This window comes from Zonotrichia leucophrys, chromosome 11 (genome assembly GCF_028769735.1).
Source record: "Zonotrichia leucophrys gambelii isolate GWCS_2022_RI chromosome 11, RI_Zleu_2.0, whole genome shotgun sequence".
Classification (NCBI taxonomy): domain Eukaryota; kingdom Metazoa; phylum Chordata; class Aves; order Passeriformes; family Passerellidae; genus Zonotrichia; species Zonotrichia leucophrys.
The window spans coordinates 16399434-16417089 of NC_088181.1; the positions used below are offsets into that span (position 1 = coordinate 16399434).

Consider the following 17656-nt stretch of genomic DNA (forward strand, 5'->3'; position numbering starts at 1 on the left):
GGAGGTTTCTTAAGGCATAGAGTGTGAGAAGAAGATTAAAACTGTCAAAATCTCCAAAATTACACTTTCTACTTTTCACTGCTTCTCGGGTTTTGATTCTAAATTCTTCATTTCATATAAATATTCTTTAGAAACATTGAAATGCTTCCAGTAAGATAAAACCTAACATTTTCGAGCGTTTCCTTGAGGAGAAATGGCTGGAATGAGAAATCTATTTAATGAATATTTAAATAAATAGAATAATTTTGAACTGGGCTTTCCAATGTGTGGTGATCAGAAGTGACAGGGAGTCAGAAGTCCCAAACTGAAGAAAACATGTAACAAAAGGTGGGAGCAAAGCCAATTCTTGTGTCAAGGGTGCTGAGACAAAAAAAGACAAAAATCTCTTTTGCTGAAAAAAAACTTGTGAAGGGTTGAGCTACTTGGATAATACTCTTCTTCCCCAGCAATTACAAAACATTATAATCACAATATTGAATATGGCTTGGTGTTCAGCATTCTCAGGAATCAAATACATTTGTACACTAATTCCAGCCACCAGCTTTGGAAATATCTGTGTTTCTGGGGAGAGGTCCAGTTTTGTTTTACAGTTGTAAGAAATTCCCTCATCAGCTGACTCAGCCATCACAGACAGTTAACACGGGAACACATAAGCTGATGTGGAACAAATATGAAATATTAGCTCCCCTTTCCCTAAGCAGCTGTTACTCTCTCAACCTCCTTTCTCACACACTGGAAACACCTTGTCTGTGTGTCCATCCCTCCCCGCAGGGCGGGCTGCTGATCAACCACCACGCTGACCAGTCCCTGAACAGCTTCTGCCAGTGGCAGTCTGCCCTGGTTGGGAAGAACGGGAAGCGCCACGACCACGCCATCCTCCTGACGGGCTTTGACATCTGCTCCTGGAAGAACGAGCCCTGTGACACTCTAGGTGTGACCCCAAATCAGGGGTGGGACACCTGGGGCTGCCCACAGCACAAGCTGACCTGGCTCCAAATAGAGAGTCCATTTTTGCACATTGTGTGCCTTGTTGTTGGTCTTCTTGAAGAGGACAGGACAGTATTATTTTTGGATAATATAATAAAATATAAAATATAATATAATAAAATATAAAATACAATAATAAAATATAAAATAATATTCCTCTTCAAGGAATATTTTTGATTTTGAGAATATTTCTCAATTTTTGTTTCTCTACTATTATTATTATTATTAATAATAATAATAATAATTTATTTCTCTATTTATAATTTCTCTATTATTATTTATTTCTCTATTTTTATTTCTCAATTTATATTTCTCTATTTTATTATCTTTTTGTGACTGCTTGCAGGTTGTTTTTTTTTTTTTTCATGGGATTCCTCCCTAATTGGAGAGCAGTAAAGGCATAGCGGGGTGGGTTGGGGGGAGAATAATTTTTACAAATAAAGTGTAGTTGGAGAGGTTAGATTTGATTTATACTTTTTATATAGGAGTTCCTTAATTGTCAAATAAAAGTCTGCTGTAATTCCTCCATGATAAACCTGATGGCGTAGACAAGCGTCTCTATGTGCCAAAATAAACTGGCTTATTAGGACCAGTGCAGATGATATGTGAATTTGGAATTCTGTAGAGGAACAAGCTATTTTACTGCTTCCTTCCTTCCATTCCTCCAGGATTTGCACCCATCAGTGGCATGTGCAGCAAATACCGCAGCTGCACCATTAATGAGGACACAGGCCTTGGACTGGCTTTTACAATTGCTCATGAATCTGGACACAAGTAAGTTTCTTCTTCTGTAAACAAATATGTAAGTGAATTGAAACATTGCCTATTTAATATAAATCAGTTAAATATAGATGATTTGGATTGGCACATTCTAAATATAAATCATTTGGAAGCCCAGGGAGTGGTAGTGAACAGGGGTCCATCCAGCTGGTGGCTGGTCACCAGTGCTGTTCTGCTGGGACCAGAACAAGCCAGGCCTCTTTAATACCTTTGAGATTCCCACACTACTCCCATGTTCTGGTAGGCAAATCCATTCTGGTATCCCTGTGGTTGCTCCAAAAGAGAGGGGTTGCTGCAGGTTACTGCAGCTTCACTGGAGAGGGGTGATCTCTCTGGGTCTCTTGGAGGTCTCCTTTTCCCAGAAAATCCAGTTTTTCATAAAGAACTTTGAAGCTGTCCTTTGTTCTCTCTACCTGTTTAATGAGTGATTTGCGTAAAACCCACCTTTGTATGGTTTCTGCCTTTCTGTATTTATGTCCATTTAGATTTCCATTTGTTTTCTACTGTAGAAAGATGGTAATTTTCTTAGAACATGGTGTCTCTCATACAAAATCAGTAATAATCTTTTGTGGAGCTTCAGCTATTCTTCAGATGGTTGAATTAAATCTAAACAAGGGGATCAGGTTTTGTTCTGCTGTTTTTCTCCCAGTAATTTTGATTTACCTTTCCACAACTTTGTTCATGGTTTTGATTTCCAGTGTAGCACAGTTCAAGCTGGAGCCTGTCTCCCCACTGGCAGTAGAGAAGCAGAGTTTCTCTGTGTGGGACAAAACTAACATCAAGGCTTAGTTAAAAGGTCTTTATTTTTCAGCAACATAAATACTCAGAAAACCCTTGGAAAGCAGTGGTGCTGCATTCTGCTGATTGGTCAAGGCATGAAGCCTCCCCATTCTGCCTGACTGCTTCAGCACTATTCATTTTCATTGCACTGATGTGCTCTGCAGTGCACACTATGACCTAATGTCTACACGAGTGACCCTTTCACAGGTTTGTATGCATCTGAAGGGAAGCAAGGAATTAAAGAGTAATCCAGCTGCCACTGAGGCCTGTGGGAATTGTGCCAAAGCATTCAAAGAACCAGATATGCAATGTGAATATTGTGTGATCCTCCTGTCAAGCTAATGCAGTTCCACTGACCTCAGTACATTTTTAATGCCCTTCCATCAGTATTAGGAGAGAATCAGGCCCATAGCTTATTTTTCAAGAATTATCCCATTTAGTCTCTTGAAGTTCTCTTCCCTTTTTATTTCTTCTTATTTACTTTGAGAGAGTCAAATTGGAATTTTATTTTTTTTCTTTTTCACCACTGCCTTTGATTCACATATTATCCCACCTTTCCTTGGTGTACTTTCATGTTCCTAATAAAATGCTTCTTATCTCTTGGGAAAAGCCTGTGCCAGACACAAAATGTCTTTATGATCACTTGTCATGTTCATGGTCCTGAGACAACCTGAAATGTGATGTGAGACAACAGAAGTTGGTTTCTGTGATACAGAGATTCTTGGAAGGTAAAAATCTGTGACAGCTTTGGGGGTGCTGAGGTGCACTGTGAATGTATTAGCCAAAGGTTTCACAGGGAGGAATATCCCATCTGTGATCCACTGACAGCTTCAGTGGTTAGGCATTTTTCTGTTTTGTTAGACATTTTAATGATTTTCTAAAGTTTGTGTTTTCACCTGAAGCCTTAACGGTTCCTCTGGGTGTTCAGAGCCCAGCCTGTCAGTGGGATATAAACTGGGGATTCTCTGGCTGCAGAGCAGGGGAACACAGTGTTTTATGAAGGGCTCTAAAACACTGGCTCAATTGGTACTTTTTTTGTCCATTTATAGGAAGAGCCATATATTTTAGGAAGTTTGGAGCCTCAGCTGGTGGCAACACATGCAGTAACTCTGATGAGCCTGTAATGATTTATAGCAGGAGAGGCTTGAGTCCAGTAAATGAGATATTCCCTGCACATGCACAGATTACATTTATAAAGTCGCCAGTGTTCTACAATATTGAAGTAACAGATGATGAAATTTCTATCCCAAACACATTGAAATTCACAGATGTCCCATACACTCAGTAAAATCAGAGCAGGGAAAGGAAAACCTCTAAAAATTAGCTTTATTACATCAATAAATTCCCTATAATTTGTAATTATAATGTGATTTTTTTATTATTGCTTATTATTTTTTATATCATCCTAACCTCTCCTAGTGAAAGCAGGGCCTCCTGATGCTCAGACTGAGCAAAACACCCCATAAGAGGCAGTTTTCCCAGTGAGAGGCACTATTCCCATTAAACAGTTCCAGTCTAGACGAAATGACACTGTATAACAAAGGTGAGGAAACCAATGTGATTTGCCTGAGATAATATAGCAAGTTAGTGGCTAAAATTAGAAATAATAATATTTTTGTATTCATACTTCTGTATTCAATTCATTCACACCCATTTCCTTTGCTACAGCTGGAGCTCTGTAGCTCTTCCCCCTGCTCAGGAAGGCAGTTTTGGTGTGTAAAGCACATTCCTGTGGGTGGTGTTTCCCTGGATTGTGATCTCCACAGCGTTTATATCAGTGGGCATTGTCCCTGCAGGGGCAGGGTCACTCTGCTGTGCAGGTTGTAAGCTGACAGATCCCTAGGAAAGGACAAGTGTGGCTGAACACACGGATCTGTGGTGTCCATGCACCCCACCGTGGAACTGCTCTGCTTTGGGAAATGGGTGCACTGGGAAACCCTGGCACAGGCTGTAGCTCCTCTGTGCACTGCCCTGTCACTGCCTCCCTGTGCTGCACCAGTGTGGCTCTTCCTGGGAGCTGACCATCCTTTCCCATCAGTGTGTGATGACAAAAATTGCTGCTAATTAAAACTTATACCAATGCTAATTTGAATGGTGCATAAGTTTTCATCTCTTTGGGATGAACGCGATGAACTCCACCTTCCCTGTGGAGATCAGGCATAGAGCTGTTACCCAGAAAGTGTTTCTTTACCCCAAATTTTTGTCTTGCTTCTGTTTAATCTAGACTTTCTCTCTCCCACCTGGTTCTCTTTCCAGCTTTGGGATGATTCACGATGGAGAAGGAAATGCTTGTAGAAAAGCTGAGGGAAATATTATGTCTCCCACACTCACTGGAAACAATGGAGTGTTCTCTTGGTCTGTGTGCAGCAGGCAGTATCTCAACAAATTTCTCAGGTAGGTCAGATGTAAATCTGGGCCAGTGCCAGGGAATGCAGCTTTAGAAACTGGGCTTGAATTCTTGAACAGCATAAAAATTACTGAAGTGTGAAATTCTCCTGCTTTATAATGTGCTCAAACCCTTGCCGTGTGTGAGCCCACAGGCTCGGGCTGCTGCACCAGTGAGGTGGTGTGGCCTGGAAGGGCTTTTTGGTCCTGCCTTGTTTCAAAAGCAGGAGCTTCACCCTCCAGGAATACCCTTCAGTAATGACTGGCATGTCATTCTTTCCCAGGCATTCCTGTCAGCAGCTGGGTTTATTAGAGAATGAGTAGGAAGCATACACAAAAGAGGGCAGACTCAGTGGTACCAAAGTCATTACAAAATGTAAATTAACATCAGTGGCCTTTCTCACTGGAGTTTCTCTCCTGATCTAGCTCATGTCACGAGTAAAGGCCATTTTACATTTTTCACATCCTGTTTCTGGGAGAAACAAAAAAGGATAAATGGAAGGTTGTCAGTTTTTTTCCCAGTGTGTTGTCATTACACAGTGATTCCTTTAGAGGAACTGTTCTTCAATCACTGTTTAATTCATGATTACATTAATCTTTCCTTATTTTATTTTGTCATTCATGGGTAAACTATATAGAAATACTAAAAAATGTGTAGGAGGTATTTTGAGCAAGAGCAACACAGGCATTTTAGATGTTAATTCCTTAGAGTGAGAAGCAGGCACCTTGGTAATTATGTGGATCTGGTCCTTGAATTCCCAGTCAACATCTTTGAGTTGCAGCCATAAAAGGTAAAAATGGAGTTCTGGGGCTTTTTTCATGCTGCAGTGATGGAATATATTTTTTGTACAGAAGTGAATTGCAAGCTGAAAAGTCATTTGAGCCCTCCATGCTGCCATATGGTCCCAGAGACTGACACTGGGAGGCAAATCCAGCACGGAGTGACCTCCTGTGCACAGGGGCTGCCAGGCAGAGAGGAAGGGGACAATATGGAGCTGGGAGCTGTGCTCTGCCCAAACCAAAGCACACACCCTGCTGCAGCCTCCTGGAGCTCCACACAGGGCAAATGCTGCAATGGGGCACTGTGCCTGCTGCTTCTGCTGGCTCCTCATTTGGGGAATCCACTAAAGGGAAAGAAGCAGATAACTTGCTCTTGGTTATCCAGAAATACAGGGAGGCAAGGAATTTGGCATCATTCTTTCTTGTTGTCACAACAGCCCCAAAGCCTGGAAAATTCCTGCTTCCTTAAAATTTTCCAGGTTAGGCTACCAACAAGATGTCAAGAACTTCTGGCTCCTGCACATAGATATTCTTGTTTCAGAGCATACTTCTAAAAGTAGTTAAAGGCACTGTATACCATATTATGTATTTGTGCTGGTCTGTAGCAAATTAAAATATTTTGATGTCAAGATCATAGTCCTGATTAATTTACCTTCTCATTATAGTACAGCTCAAGCTGCCTGCCTGATTGATGAACCCAAGCAAACAGGACAGTATAAATACCCTGACAAACTGCCAGGGCAGATCTACGATGCTGATACCCAGTGCAAATGGCAATTTGGAATGAAAGCAAAACTGTGCAACCTCAGCTTTGTAAAGGTACCTATCCATGCACTTTTGGGAATTTACAATGGCATGAGAGAACTGCAGTACACTGAAAAAGTACAAGTACAGGGCTCTTCTGAGGCCTGGGCTATTTCTCTGCCTTATCTGGCTTGGCAATTTGATTAGAAGGTACTTTGAAGGTACTGGCCTCTTTTGAGGAATATCCCAGCCCCAGGGGAGTTTCAGAAGGAAATGTGTTCCTTCCAGGAGTCATAAGGGGGGCACTTGAATCCACATGAGCCATGAACCTTTGCCTGCTGTGCTAAGGGAAATTAGCAGGCAGTGGAGTTTTGATCAAAGCTTGTGTGGGGTAGGAAGGACTCAGTTTCTTGTGTTTTACTTTGATGACAGCAAAAAGTCTGGGCAAGATCTATGGGGTTATTTTAGAGCAATGAAATGTAACTTATACTCTTGACTTCATGATGAATGATTAATTTAGATTAACCTATTGTTTTAATGACTGTTACACTCCTTACTGGTCTCTTCAGAGAGGGCATTTTTTAAAATAAGCTGGAGTCCTCATTCTGAAAAAAGATATGGTAATTTCTTTTACTCCTGTTATTTTCCTGGAGTATTTTGATTTATTATATACTAACTACATTATTCAAGTGGTGGCAGCTGTGTTTCTTCCACAGCTAATAGACAAGGAAGAGGGAGTGAACAGCACTGTGCACAGACTGCCTTTCCAGATATCTTCTGTGGTTTAGAAAAATCTTGTCTCTTCACAGTGTTATAGTCCCTGCAGACACGATGAAATTTTAGCCATGAACTTTTTAACACTGTTTGTATTCTCTTATAATCTCACACTCAATATAATTTTAAGAAATATATAGTGAAATAGTGTATAAACACGAAGGCACATCTGTGCTAGGAAACTTTAACCCAGGCTTTTCCAAACTCAGAAAAGTTTATTTATATGTCTTTTAAGGTAGCAAAAGCATGTTTCATTGGGTACTCTTTTTAAATACCAGGAAATAATGGAAATTATGAGCACTATAGTGAGTACAGTTTCCTTTTCAGGATATCTGCAAATCCCTTTGGTGTCACAAAGTGGGTCACAGGTGTGAGACAAAGTTCATGCCCGCAGCAGAAGGAACAGCTTGTGGCATAAGTATGGTAAGTTGTTTTATAAATAAAATATTGTCATCCTAACTTGAATTTAGACTGTGTTTGGTCAAATACAAGGTCCCATGAAAACCAGTTGTAGCCAGATCCCTCCAGATTTGCCATCCTAGACCTTGAAATTGCTTTGTAAATGGTTCCACTGTGATGCATACTCAGGATTTGGCCTCCCAGTGGTACCTGGCTGATGGCAGGGCCTTATCCTCTCCCAAGGAGCTGTGGGATCAGATATCTCTGGTAAATATAAATCAGTAAGAAAATACATGAATTATAACAGGAGTTAGATCAATGTTTCCAATTCCACTCTGATACGAGCATACCTGAAGCCATACTGTTTGCTGTACAGACTAAGATCATATTTTCATCAGAGATCACCACTAAAAGAGCTTATTTGTTAGAGTCAAACCTCCTAATTTAAACCTCCACTCATCTTATTTGTTTGTATTTACCCTCATTTTTTTGCATTTATTTGAGTTGAACCTTCTAATTTATTCTCATCTATAGTTATGCAAAATATTTTCTTTACCTGAAAGATTTCTTCCAGCAGGACATTGTTTTGATTTTGAAGTTAGTGACAAATATTCTATTTTGCTTTTTCTCTTTGTGCAATATTTCCAAATTGAATCATGAAAGGGAGACATTTTAGCAGAATTCTGGGAGGCTGTGTGTAAATTACCTGGGAAGTGTTGAGGCTCTGCAGCTCAGGGTCATAAAGTAACATGGGTTTTGGGGGAAGAGTAAGGTGAAAAAGCACTCTTCAAGAGCAAAGTTTTGAAAATTTGCTACCCCAGGGATCTTCAACTCAAAACTTGGACAAATATTAGAACATTAGTTATGTGTGCCGCTGCAGAGTCCTTGTCCTGCTGCGTGCCGTTCATTGAGTTCAGTGGTGACCGCGTTAGGATCAAGCATTAGAGCTTTTAAATTTTGGGTGGTTTTTTTTCCTTTTGTGCGTGTCCCAGGGTGTGCTGACTGTGTTTGTGTGCCTGTCTTGCAGTGGTGCCGCAGAGGACAGTGTGTGCAGTACGGGGAGCACGGGCCCAAGCCCGTCCATGGCCAGTGGTCCGCCTGGTCCCAGTGGTCCGAGTGCACGCGCACCTGCGGAGGGGGGGTCACCTACCAGGAAAGACACTGCAATAATCCAAAGTAAGATATGGAAAGGGAGTGTTTGTGCTCTATTCATGTTCCTAGGGCAGGAAACGAGCAGGGTCCATTTCTGCAGGGATTGTTTGTAAGGCTTTTTCCCATGTCCAGTATGAGCACCCATGGGTGGCAGACGCTTCTGTGCCCTGGCACCAGAAAGCAGAGCCTGGCTGCAGAATGCTGCAGCTCCTCAACATCCCCAGCACAACTTGCTTCCTTTATTTTGGGATGCTACAGTTTATCAAATACCTGCAGAAGTAAGGAAACACTGTATAGACACTTTTACATTGTACACTTTTACATTTTACATTTAAGGAAGCACCATACAGACATTTTTACACCTAACAGCCTAAGATCCAGAGAAAAAGATCTTAAAAACCATTAAGACTTCTCCTGAGATCACATTATCCAGGATGATAAGGACAGATGTCTTTGCATGTCTGTCATGTTCTTTGCATTCTTTTCTATTTCATGAGTCAAATGAAAGTTGCTGAACCCTGGAATTGTGTGCTAACTCATGAAACATGTTTTTATTTGCCTCTAATTAATATCTTATCTCTGTAAATACTATTCATTATAATAAGCAATTCAAAGTAGATTAAAAGTGTTAGCTGACCATCATCTTTGCCAAGTACTCAACTCACTGCAGCTTACAAGAAAAGAAGTATTTCCCTGTTCTATTTCATACACAAATTCAGCAGACATAGACACATGTATTCCTCATTGCACACAGTAAAAGCAGCATTTAAACTGCAGTAATAAAAAACAGAGAAAATATGACACAGTTTATATGAGGCTGTAAAGAAGCCTCTCATCTACTACACAGTGCTGCAGTATAATATCCATGCTTCATATACTGTGTTATAGGAGAATGTGAGTTAGTTAAAATATTCTTTATTACCCTCAGCCAAGCCAATTTTTGCAGATCCGTAGCAGAGTGTTTTGTCAACCTTTTCTGCCATTTCTCAGTTCATTTTCATAAATAAAATTACTTGGATATTTTCCTTTGTTGAGCAGTTTAGCACAAGAATGCAGGGTCTCAGAGGCCATATGTATATATTTTGTTTTTTTCCTGCTGTGGTTCCTGCTTTTCTTGCTGAATGGGTATGGCTGCACATTGTTCTCTGCATTTCTGCATAAGCTCCCTCTTGCTCTCCTTGTGTGACAGGAGAATGTCCAGTACTGGAAATGGTTCAGTTTGGTGCATGGTGTGATAGATAAAGATTTCTGGGAGCTTCAAACAGAATCTCTTCAACATGAAGTGTGTCAGCTGCTGTAGCATTTAGAACTTTCCTTCAGAGTGAACTGTCTGTTCTAATGAAGTAAGAACTGATGTCACCAAGTCATCCTTAGTACCAGAGCTGGATCATGTTTTCACTAGATTTAATTCCATTATATCAGTAATAATCCAGTTAGGGCAAAGAGAAAATGGTATAATTCTCTCCCAGAGTTACATTGATGTAATGACAGGAGTATAAATAAGCCACACAGCAGTGCACAAATGTCCAGGTAGCTGGGTTTGTCATCACAGCATTTTGTATCAATGTGGAATCAGAAGAAAAATAATATCATCTATTTTCAATGCCACACAGAATGATTTAGGACTAGTCCCTGTTCATTGTTAACCTCTAAAAATTCAGAATAATGATTCCTTTCTTTCTGAATTTCTCAAACGTATTTCAGATGTTTATATATTTTGATACATATGTTATTTTATATGTGATATATTTTTGTCACTTTTCCTAATCCAGATTTGTGTAGGAGCAGATGTTTGTTTTGTTCAAAAGCTTGATAGATGATTTTGGATAGCAAAATTTTGAAAATTACAAAGAGCAACATTTCTGAAAATTAGATTAGAACAAGGATGTGGATCTGTGAAGAACTGACTGGACTCTAAAATAAAATCACAATGAATGACATCTTATGAATATTGAGGGAAATATCTCAGTTTCTGGTGATTTAAAGGTGACCCACGTTACCAGAAATTTAAGGGCAAGTGAGGAATATGTCATGAGGCTGCTGTGTGTGAAAATCTTGTTACCTGTGTGAGTTTGTGAAATCATCTTGCAGGTAATATCCAACCAATTCAATTCCCGTCCTCCTGCCAATTTTCAGGCAGCCCTTGTGACCACACCCCAGCAGCTCTGGGTATGGCTTTGGAATTCCCACTGGAGCTGTGCACAAATTCCCACTGACAAACACCCACACCTGCCGTCCACAGAGCTGGGCAGATTTGCTAAAATCATTATGTTCCTGTAAAGTGTCACAGTGTAATTTCATGGATCTGGTTTTCATACACCACAGCACTTTACAGTTGAGGTGCTTTTCTAAGATAGAAATTGATTGCATAATTTAATAGTTTGGCTGGGAAAGAACCCGAAGAGTGCCCGAGAGATTTAAATGAGTACCTGAATCATATCTGTGGGACTGCATCCTACACCTCACAATAGTGCATTGTTCAGCAGAGCACAATGGAGTTGTAGGCATGTGTGCAGTCAAAAGACTGAACCAAACTGCTTGAACACACTTTAAAAAATCTTTTGTATATAACATCTGTAATGGTGATTACAGAAAATGTGAGATGTAAACCGATGCAACTTAATGATGACATTTAAAATACTTCTAAAAACCAAATGCTGTGAAAGGCGTTGTAGACCTTTCAGATTCATGCAGATTAATAAAGCTTTGTGATACTATCATAATATTGGCACAAGATCAGCAGAAGGGTTCTTACATGAAATTAAATGATTACAAAAAGTGAAAATGAGGAGTCTGGAATTTCAGAGTCTTAATTCATTTGGTATTGCATGAAATACTTTCCTTGATCACATGAATTTCAGGGTTTCTCACTCTGTGCTGTGTTGCAGTGAATGTCATGGTTTAGGAACTCTAAGGGTTCTACCTCTACTCTACCTTAAAAGGGTACTCTAGAATTAATTTAAGCTACTCTTGTAGCATTTTAGTATTTGAGTCTTATATGGAGTGGAGTGTTTACCATTTTGCACTCAGACTCCTTTTCCAAATCTATATTTACAGACTTTTTCTTGTTGGCCTTCCTCACCAAATTTCTCCCTTTTCCAGTTATCCTCAGCCCGACCTCATGCAGGTCACCCTGTTTAGGGGGTCACAGAGGGGTGAAAGCTTTGGGCTGTGTCTGTATTGGGGGAACTGTACCACTACAGAAATACTGGAATATCCTTTGTGCAGGGCATCCCACTGTAAGTGTGGATACACCAACAGCTTTCAGTCCCAAAACCTACTGGTGTTAAAAACATCCTCAAGAAAAGCATGATTTCCTCAGTGTGGATAACAGTATTTCCACAGGAATTTGTAGATCTCCATCTTTTTTCCTGTGAATTACTTAACTCCTACTGACATCTTGTTGGTAAAAATGAAGGTGGAGAAGTTTCCATCACTCTCAAGCCAACAGTTTCAGTAATGGGAATGTACTGTAATATTAAAATGCTGTAATGGAGCTGGGAAACAGAATGCCTCTTTCAGAGCTTTCTTAGTTTGGAGGAATTTTGTCCCATCCTTAAATGCAAGAGTGCGGCTGGAAATCACGATCTAGCCATAAATAATTCTATTATATTGCTTATTTGGTGGCGTTTACTTGGAAGGAGGTTGTTTCTTTTCCTTACACTAAAACAGATTTGTTCTCTGGGGTTGAAGGAGGTCAAAAATCCTCCATGTGCTGAAGCTGTAAAGAAAGTCTGTAGGGAATGGAGTCTATTTATCAGCACCCAACAGTTTGGCTGCCCTAACTCAAAGCTCTCACTAATTGCACAAAGTCAACATAAACACTCCCTGATCCCACTGATGTTCCATATCCTCCCTGCCCTTCACAGGCTGGATTGCCACCAACTAGGACTGAAAATTTGGCTTTAAGGCCTTCACCATCATATCCAGTATCAGTGTAGCTGGCAGGTGACCTCAGGAAAAGTCAGTGGAAGTTGTTGTGGTTTTTTCCACAGCACTGGTGATTTAATGCAGTTTTAAACACAGTAACAGGTGGGTTTCCATCTCTTTCTCTGAAAGACTGTTTTGCAGCCCAGAATTCTGGAAAAGGCAGATATTGTGTAAGTAAAACATAAAAAAGGCAAGTCCCAGCTTGGTTAGAGGGTTAGACATATGTGAAATAAAATTGATTCCACAGCAAACAGACAGAGCACCTGGATTTTCTCCTGCATGTTGCACAGAGCTGTCTCCCTGCTACTCCAGGCATGAGCAAGTCAGGAGTTGGATGGGATCCTTGGATGTGGGGAATAGTTACAGCTTAGTGGTAGGGATCTCAACAAACAATATGTTTCAATTGCACATTCTGTACTCTCAGAATTTTAAATCTTTGCTTTTAGTTAATATATCACTGTTATTCAGTATGTTTTCTATTATTATGTGTTTTTTCCTTACTGTGTGTATAATATGCTCAAAGCTGTCCACTTAAAGTTTATATCTTGTCCTTCAAGTATGTAAGTTCCCAAATCTTTAAAAAAGTCATTATATAAATAAGTGCAAGCATAGCATTGGTACATTTATTTTCACTTGATGCCAGACATGTATAATACAACAAAGGGTTCTTAGAATTTGTTATTTTGAAGACTTGGCTCAGTGCTTGCAAATGTGTATCTGAGCATTTTGAAACTGCACAAATGACATCAGTGAATTGATAAGTTCAAAAGAGCAACTATTGCATTTTACATTGTTTTACAATATCTGAGCACAGAGCAAATGGTTAAAAAAATAATATTCTGATAATGTGAGGTATGAGAAAAGGAATAGAATATGCCCTTTCTATAATGGCCAGGATGAAGGGAAATGCCCAGGTGAGGTTTGCTGAAGTGGATGTGACATGTTTGAAATTACCTCAGAATTCCAGCACTTTCCTAAAGCAGGACAACTATGCACAGTCCTTGTTTCCTCTGACTGTTTAAAAGCACATTTTTTCAAAATGATTTACAAAACAAATGAACAAGCAAATGTAATCATTCATTCTCTTTTTGTTTGATCAGTGTTATGTTATCCTTTATTAACTCTAATTGTGATAGGTAATTCTTTGCACATGTTCATTCCTTGGTTACAGCAGAGTAAAAATAACTGTATAACAATGTTAAACCCAGCCAGTACCAAATAGCCCTATAAATTTAAATTAGTGCAAACATGACTCACCTCTAGATGGCTGCATCTTTGCTGAGTCTGCAGTGATCCAAGTAGATAATTCATGTCAACTGCTTTGCTTGGTTTTAGGAGCCATGAAAATTAATGGCCCATATAAGAAATACTGATCTCCCAGGGCAGAATATCCTCTCCTGTTCCCTGTATCAGCATACACGTGTAATGTGCCAATCACACAAAAGGGAGGCTTTGCAAAATCACCTTTTTCTTTCCCTTGCAGGCCGCAGTATGGCGGGAAGTTCTGCCAGGGCTCGGGCCGTGTGTATCAGCTCTGCAATAAGCAGCCTTGCCCAGCAGGCAGCCTGGACTTCCGAGCCCTGCAGTGTGCAGAGTACAACAGCAAACCCTTCCGGGGCTGGTTCTACAAGTGGAAGCCCTACACCAAAGTGGAAGGTGAGAGTGGCCCTGCTTTCAGGGACAGGGAGCTCTGAGCCCCTTTTCCCCGTGTGCTCTGGGTGAGCATCACCCCTGTGAGCATCACTCTCTGTGATCATCACCCTGTGAGCATCACCCTCTGTGAGCATCACCCCCTGTGACCATCACCCCCTGTGACCATCACCCCCTGTGAGCATCAATCCCTTTGAGCATCACCCCTGTGAGCATCACCCTCTGTGAGCATCACCCTCTGTGAGCATCACCATGTTGGCAGACACAGGCTCCTCCTGGGGCTGGGTGAGATGTGTTTGCTGTCTGGCAGAGCTGGAGCCAGGCTGCTGTGGGATCCTGCCTCCAGGGACATGCAGGATTGATTTGGGCTGGGAACTGGAGTCCTTGTCCTCACCGTGACTCCCCGGCTGCTGCCGCTCCTCTCTCTCTCTCATTTTATATTCCATATTGCTTAGTCTGAAACCCAAGCAAAGCAATTTCCACGGAATTTACAGCATGGGAAATGTAAGCATCCACAATAACACTACCAGAATCTTCGTTCTTTTGGAATGTTCTCAGATTTCAAAATGTAGCAGTAAATCAACCTTTTGACTTTTCTGCTGGTATGGTCCCATGAGAAGGGGAAATGCAAACAATGTACTGGCATACATTATTTAAAGTCATCTTTTACTAAGAGATCTTTATCAAGTTCAGGTCTCAATAACTATTTCTGTTATTTTGCTCACGCGAGTTTATTTTTACTTTATGCATCTTAATTTTGCAAATATTTTGAATCAGTATTCACTTTTATCAGCTAAAACAAATATTTTCTCCAGCTTGAAAGCACTACTTGAATAAAAGTGTCTGAATTTTCTCACATCATAGCTGCTTTGTTTAGCACATGAACAAATTTACTTTTGATGATAATGTATATAATTAAATGTATACATGCACAATCATCCATAGCATGAATATATTATCTTCAAAGTTTTTGTGGTCATTTTCATGAGTATTTAAAAATATCCTAACAGGCCAATGAACAGAGGAAAGAAGTTTCACAGCATGTAGCAGTGGATGTTTATAATAGAGCAAAAAATACATCTTGTTTAATAGAAATTAAGGTGGCCTACACTGGTTTTAAAGGGAGGAGTAAAAAAGTTTAGTGTTTAGTGAAAAAGTCCTAAAATTAGGGATTCTGAAGTTGAAAATGCCCATCCTTCCTCTCAGCTGCTTTGTAAAAGCTCCTCCAAGATCTACATTTATCGTCCTGGAAACATGATCTGGTTTTCAAAATTGCCACAGATACTTTGCCTCTGTAGAAGGGACTACTGGAAATCCAGCTACTGATTTAACAATAAAAGGATTCTCTTTTGAATCAAATTTCATATTCTTAAAAACTTTTATTTGTTGCACTTCAATTTGTATTAAAACTCTGCTTTTCAGCAGTTCTGACAATATTTATAATTTCATGACTGGTTTTGCATCAACCCTTTATAAGCATAACACACTACCCATGTGTAAGGGTGTAAGGACAAATTTGACAATGGTTGGGATTTGTTGGAGGAAAAAATACTTTTGTTAGGGGGAAGTCTGGCTGCAGTTCTAGCTTTCAGCTGAACTGGTCATTTGTGCCATGTTATCTCTCTCACAGATTTTAAATAAACTTCAGATAAAATTATTGCAGTCTCCCATTTATCTTAATAAAAATGAAATTTGATCCTGTGAGGCAGTGGAACTGAAAGCAGGGTGCAGCAGCAGGGCTAAGGCAATGCTTTTACACTGAGTTTCAATCTTTAATTCTTTGTGTGGACAAGCAAACTCACGTGTGCTTTTAAAAAAGCACAACATAAAGTACTTTATTTAGCTATATTTCTATTTAGCTACATATATTTCTATATTTCTGGTGTCCTAAGTTGTCTTCATGCACAGTTCATCCTTGTAGTTTATCTTCTAGAATACAGGGAGAAACAACAACCAAGATGCTTTTTATCTCTTTAACAGTGCAGGTCTGCTAATGCTTCCTTGTCTTTGTTTGTTTGTTTGTTTTCTCCCCAGAGCAAGACAGATGTAAATTGTATTGCACAGCTGAAGACTTTGACTTTTTCTTTGCAATGTCCAGCAAAGTGAAGGATGGAACTCTGTGTTCTCCAAATAGCTATGATGTTTGTATTGATGGAATATGTGAAGTAAGATAAAATTAAGTTTCTTACAATCTTAATGTCTATCTTTTTTTATTAGTGAGCAATTGAGTCCTTTAGGGAAAATGCAGCTGTTTCTTCAAATTCCCTTTTGTCTGAGTCCTTCACTTGTGCCTTTTGGTTGCAGCAAGTAGGGTGTGATCATGGACTTGGTTCCAAAGCTGTGTTGGATGCTTGTGGAGTTTGTAAAGGAGATAATTCAACGTGCAAGTTCTTTAAAGGCCAATACTTGACGCAGCACAAAGCTAATGGTAAGGAAAACTGTTCCCCATGACCATCAACTCACTGCTCTGCTGTGTTCCCATGCAATTTGTATGACTCCTTACTCATTCAGGCAGTGGCTGAGGGTCCAGATGTGAGCAGAAAATCACAGGGAGAGTGAGAGGAGAGTTCACATTTCTCCTGTTTCTTGGTAACAAGAAGGCTCTGAGCATAAGTCTTGGTCAGTTAAACAATTCTCTTGTTTCTTAAGCCACATTTTCCCTTTACACATGTGAATTTCCTCTGAAAAGAGATTTTAGGATTCAGGCAAGTGAAAAAATAGCTGTCAGCAGCTCTGACTGGGATGGGACTGTGGAACATATAAAAAGCAATGCACAGCGTAATGCCAAACATGACAGTATTTCCATGTCCATTTTCAAATTAAGTAGTCTGGAAGCTGTTTCAGTGGAAGCTCCAGGCACTGGGAGGTGGACTTTTCCTTAGTGGACTGTCACAGGCTTCTTGGGAAATAATCTCACCATGCTGCAGTTTTTCAGGCATAAAACTCAGATAAGATTTCAGTATGCACAGGGGTATTTTTGAGCTGAATGTCTTTGCTGTTGGTCACAAGAAATGTCCTTACTGCAGTAATATAGGCCAGGAAATTGTCCAGGATGTAGTAATGGAGCCCTGGCTGGCAGCAGGGAGATCCTCTGGTATCCAGGGCTCTGTGAAGACTCTGCATCCCATTCACGCCCTTGTGCTTGTACCTTCAACTACTGCAGGGTATTACAGCAAAAGCTCCAGTGGAGCCACCATGTTTTAGTGTGTTCTGAATTTTTTTAAGGTGAACTTGCTTTTTCTTGCCTTTAATCACAAGGAAAAATTTCAGGAATTGAAATACCTCAGAGTCACTC

At 40.1% G+C, this 17656-nt stretch overlaps 1 protein-coding gene across 5 annotated transcripts in view; it reads left to right on the top strand.

The window, feature by feature from the left end:
• ADAMTS18 (ADAM metallopeptidase with thrombospondin type 1 motif 18) overlaps positions 1–17656 on the top strand; it is a 77010-nt gene that overhangs the window by 33269 nt on the left and 26085 nt on the right. For 4 of the 5 annotated variants that reach the window (XM_064723383.1, XM_064723382.1, XM_064723385.1 and 1 more), the window contains exons 7-15: positions 772–931; positions 1656–1761; positions 4804–4941; positions 6378–6531; positions 7558–7653; positions 8657–8805; positions 14195–14367; positions 16396–16526; positions 16666–16789. In XM_064723383.1, coding sequence (XP_064579453.1) covers positions 772–931; positions 1656–1761; positions 4804–4941; positions 6378–6531; positions 7558–7653; positions 8657–8805; positions 14195–14367; positions 16396–16526; positions 16666–16789 — 1231 coding nt within the window. The remainder of the gene's footprint in view (positions 1–771; positions 932–1655; positions 1762–4803; positions 4942–6377; positions 6532–7557; positions 7654–8656; positions 8806–14194; positions 14368–16395; positions 16527–16665; positions 16790–17656) is intronic. The other variant, XM_064723384.1, reaches the window with a different exon arrangement.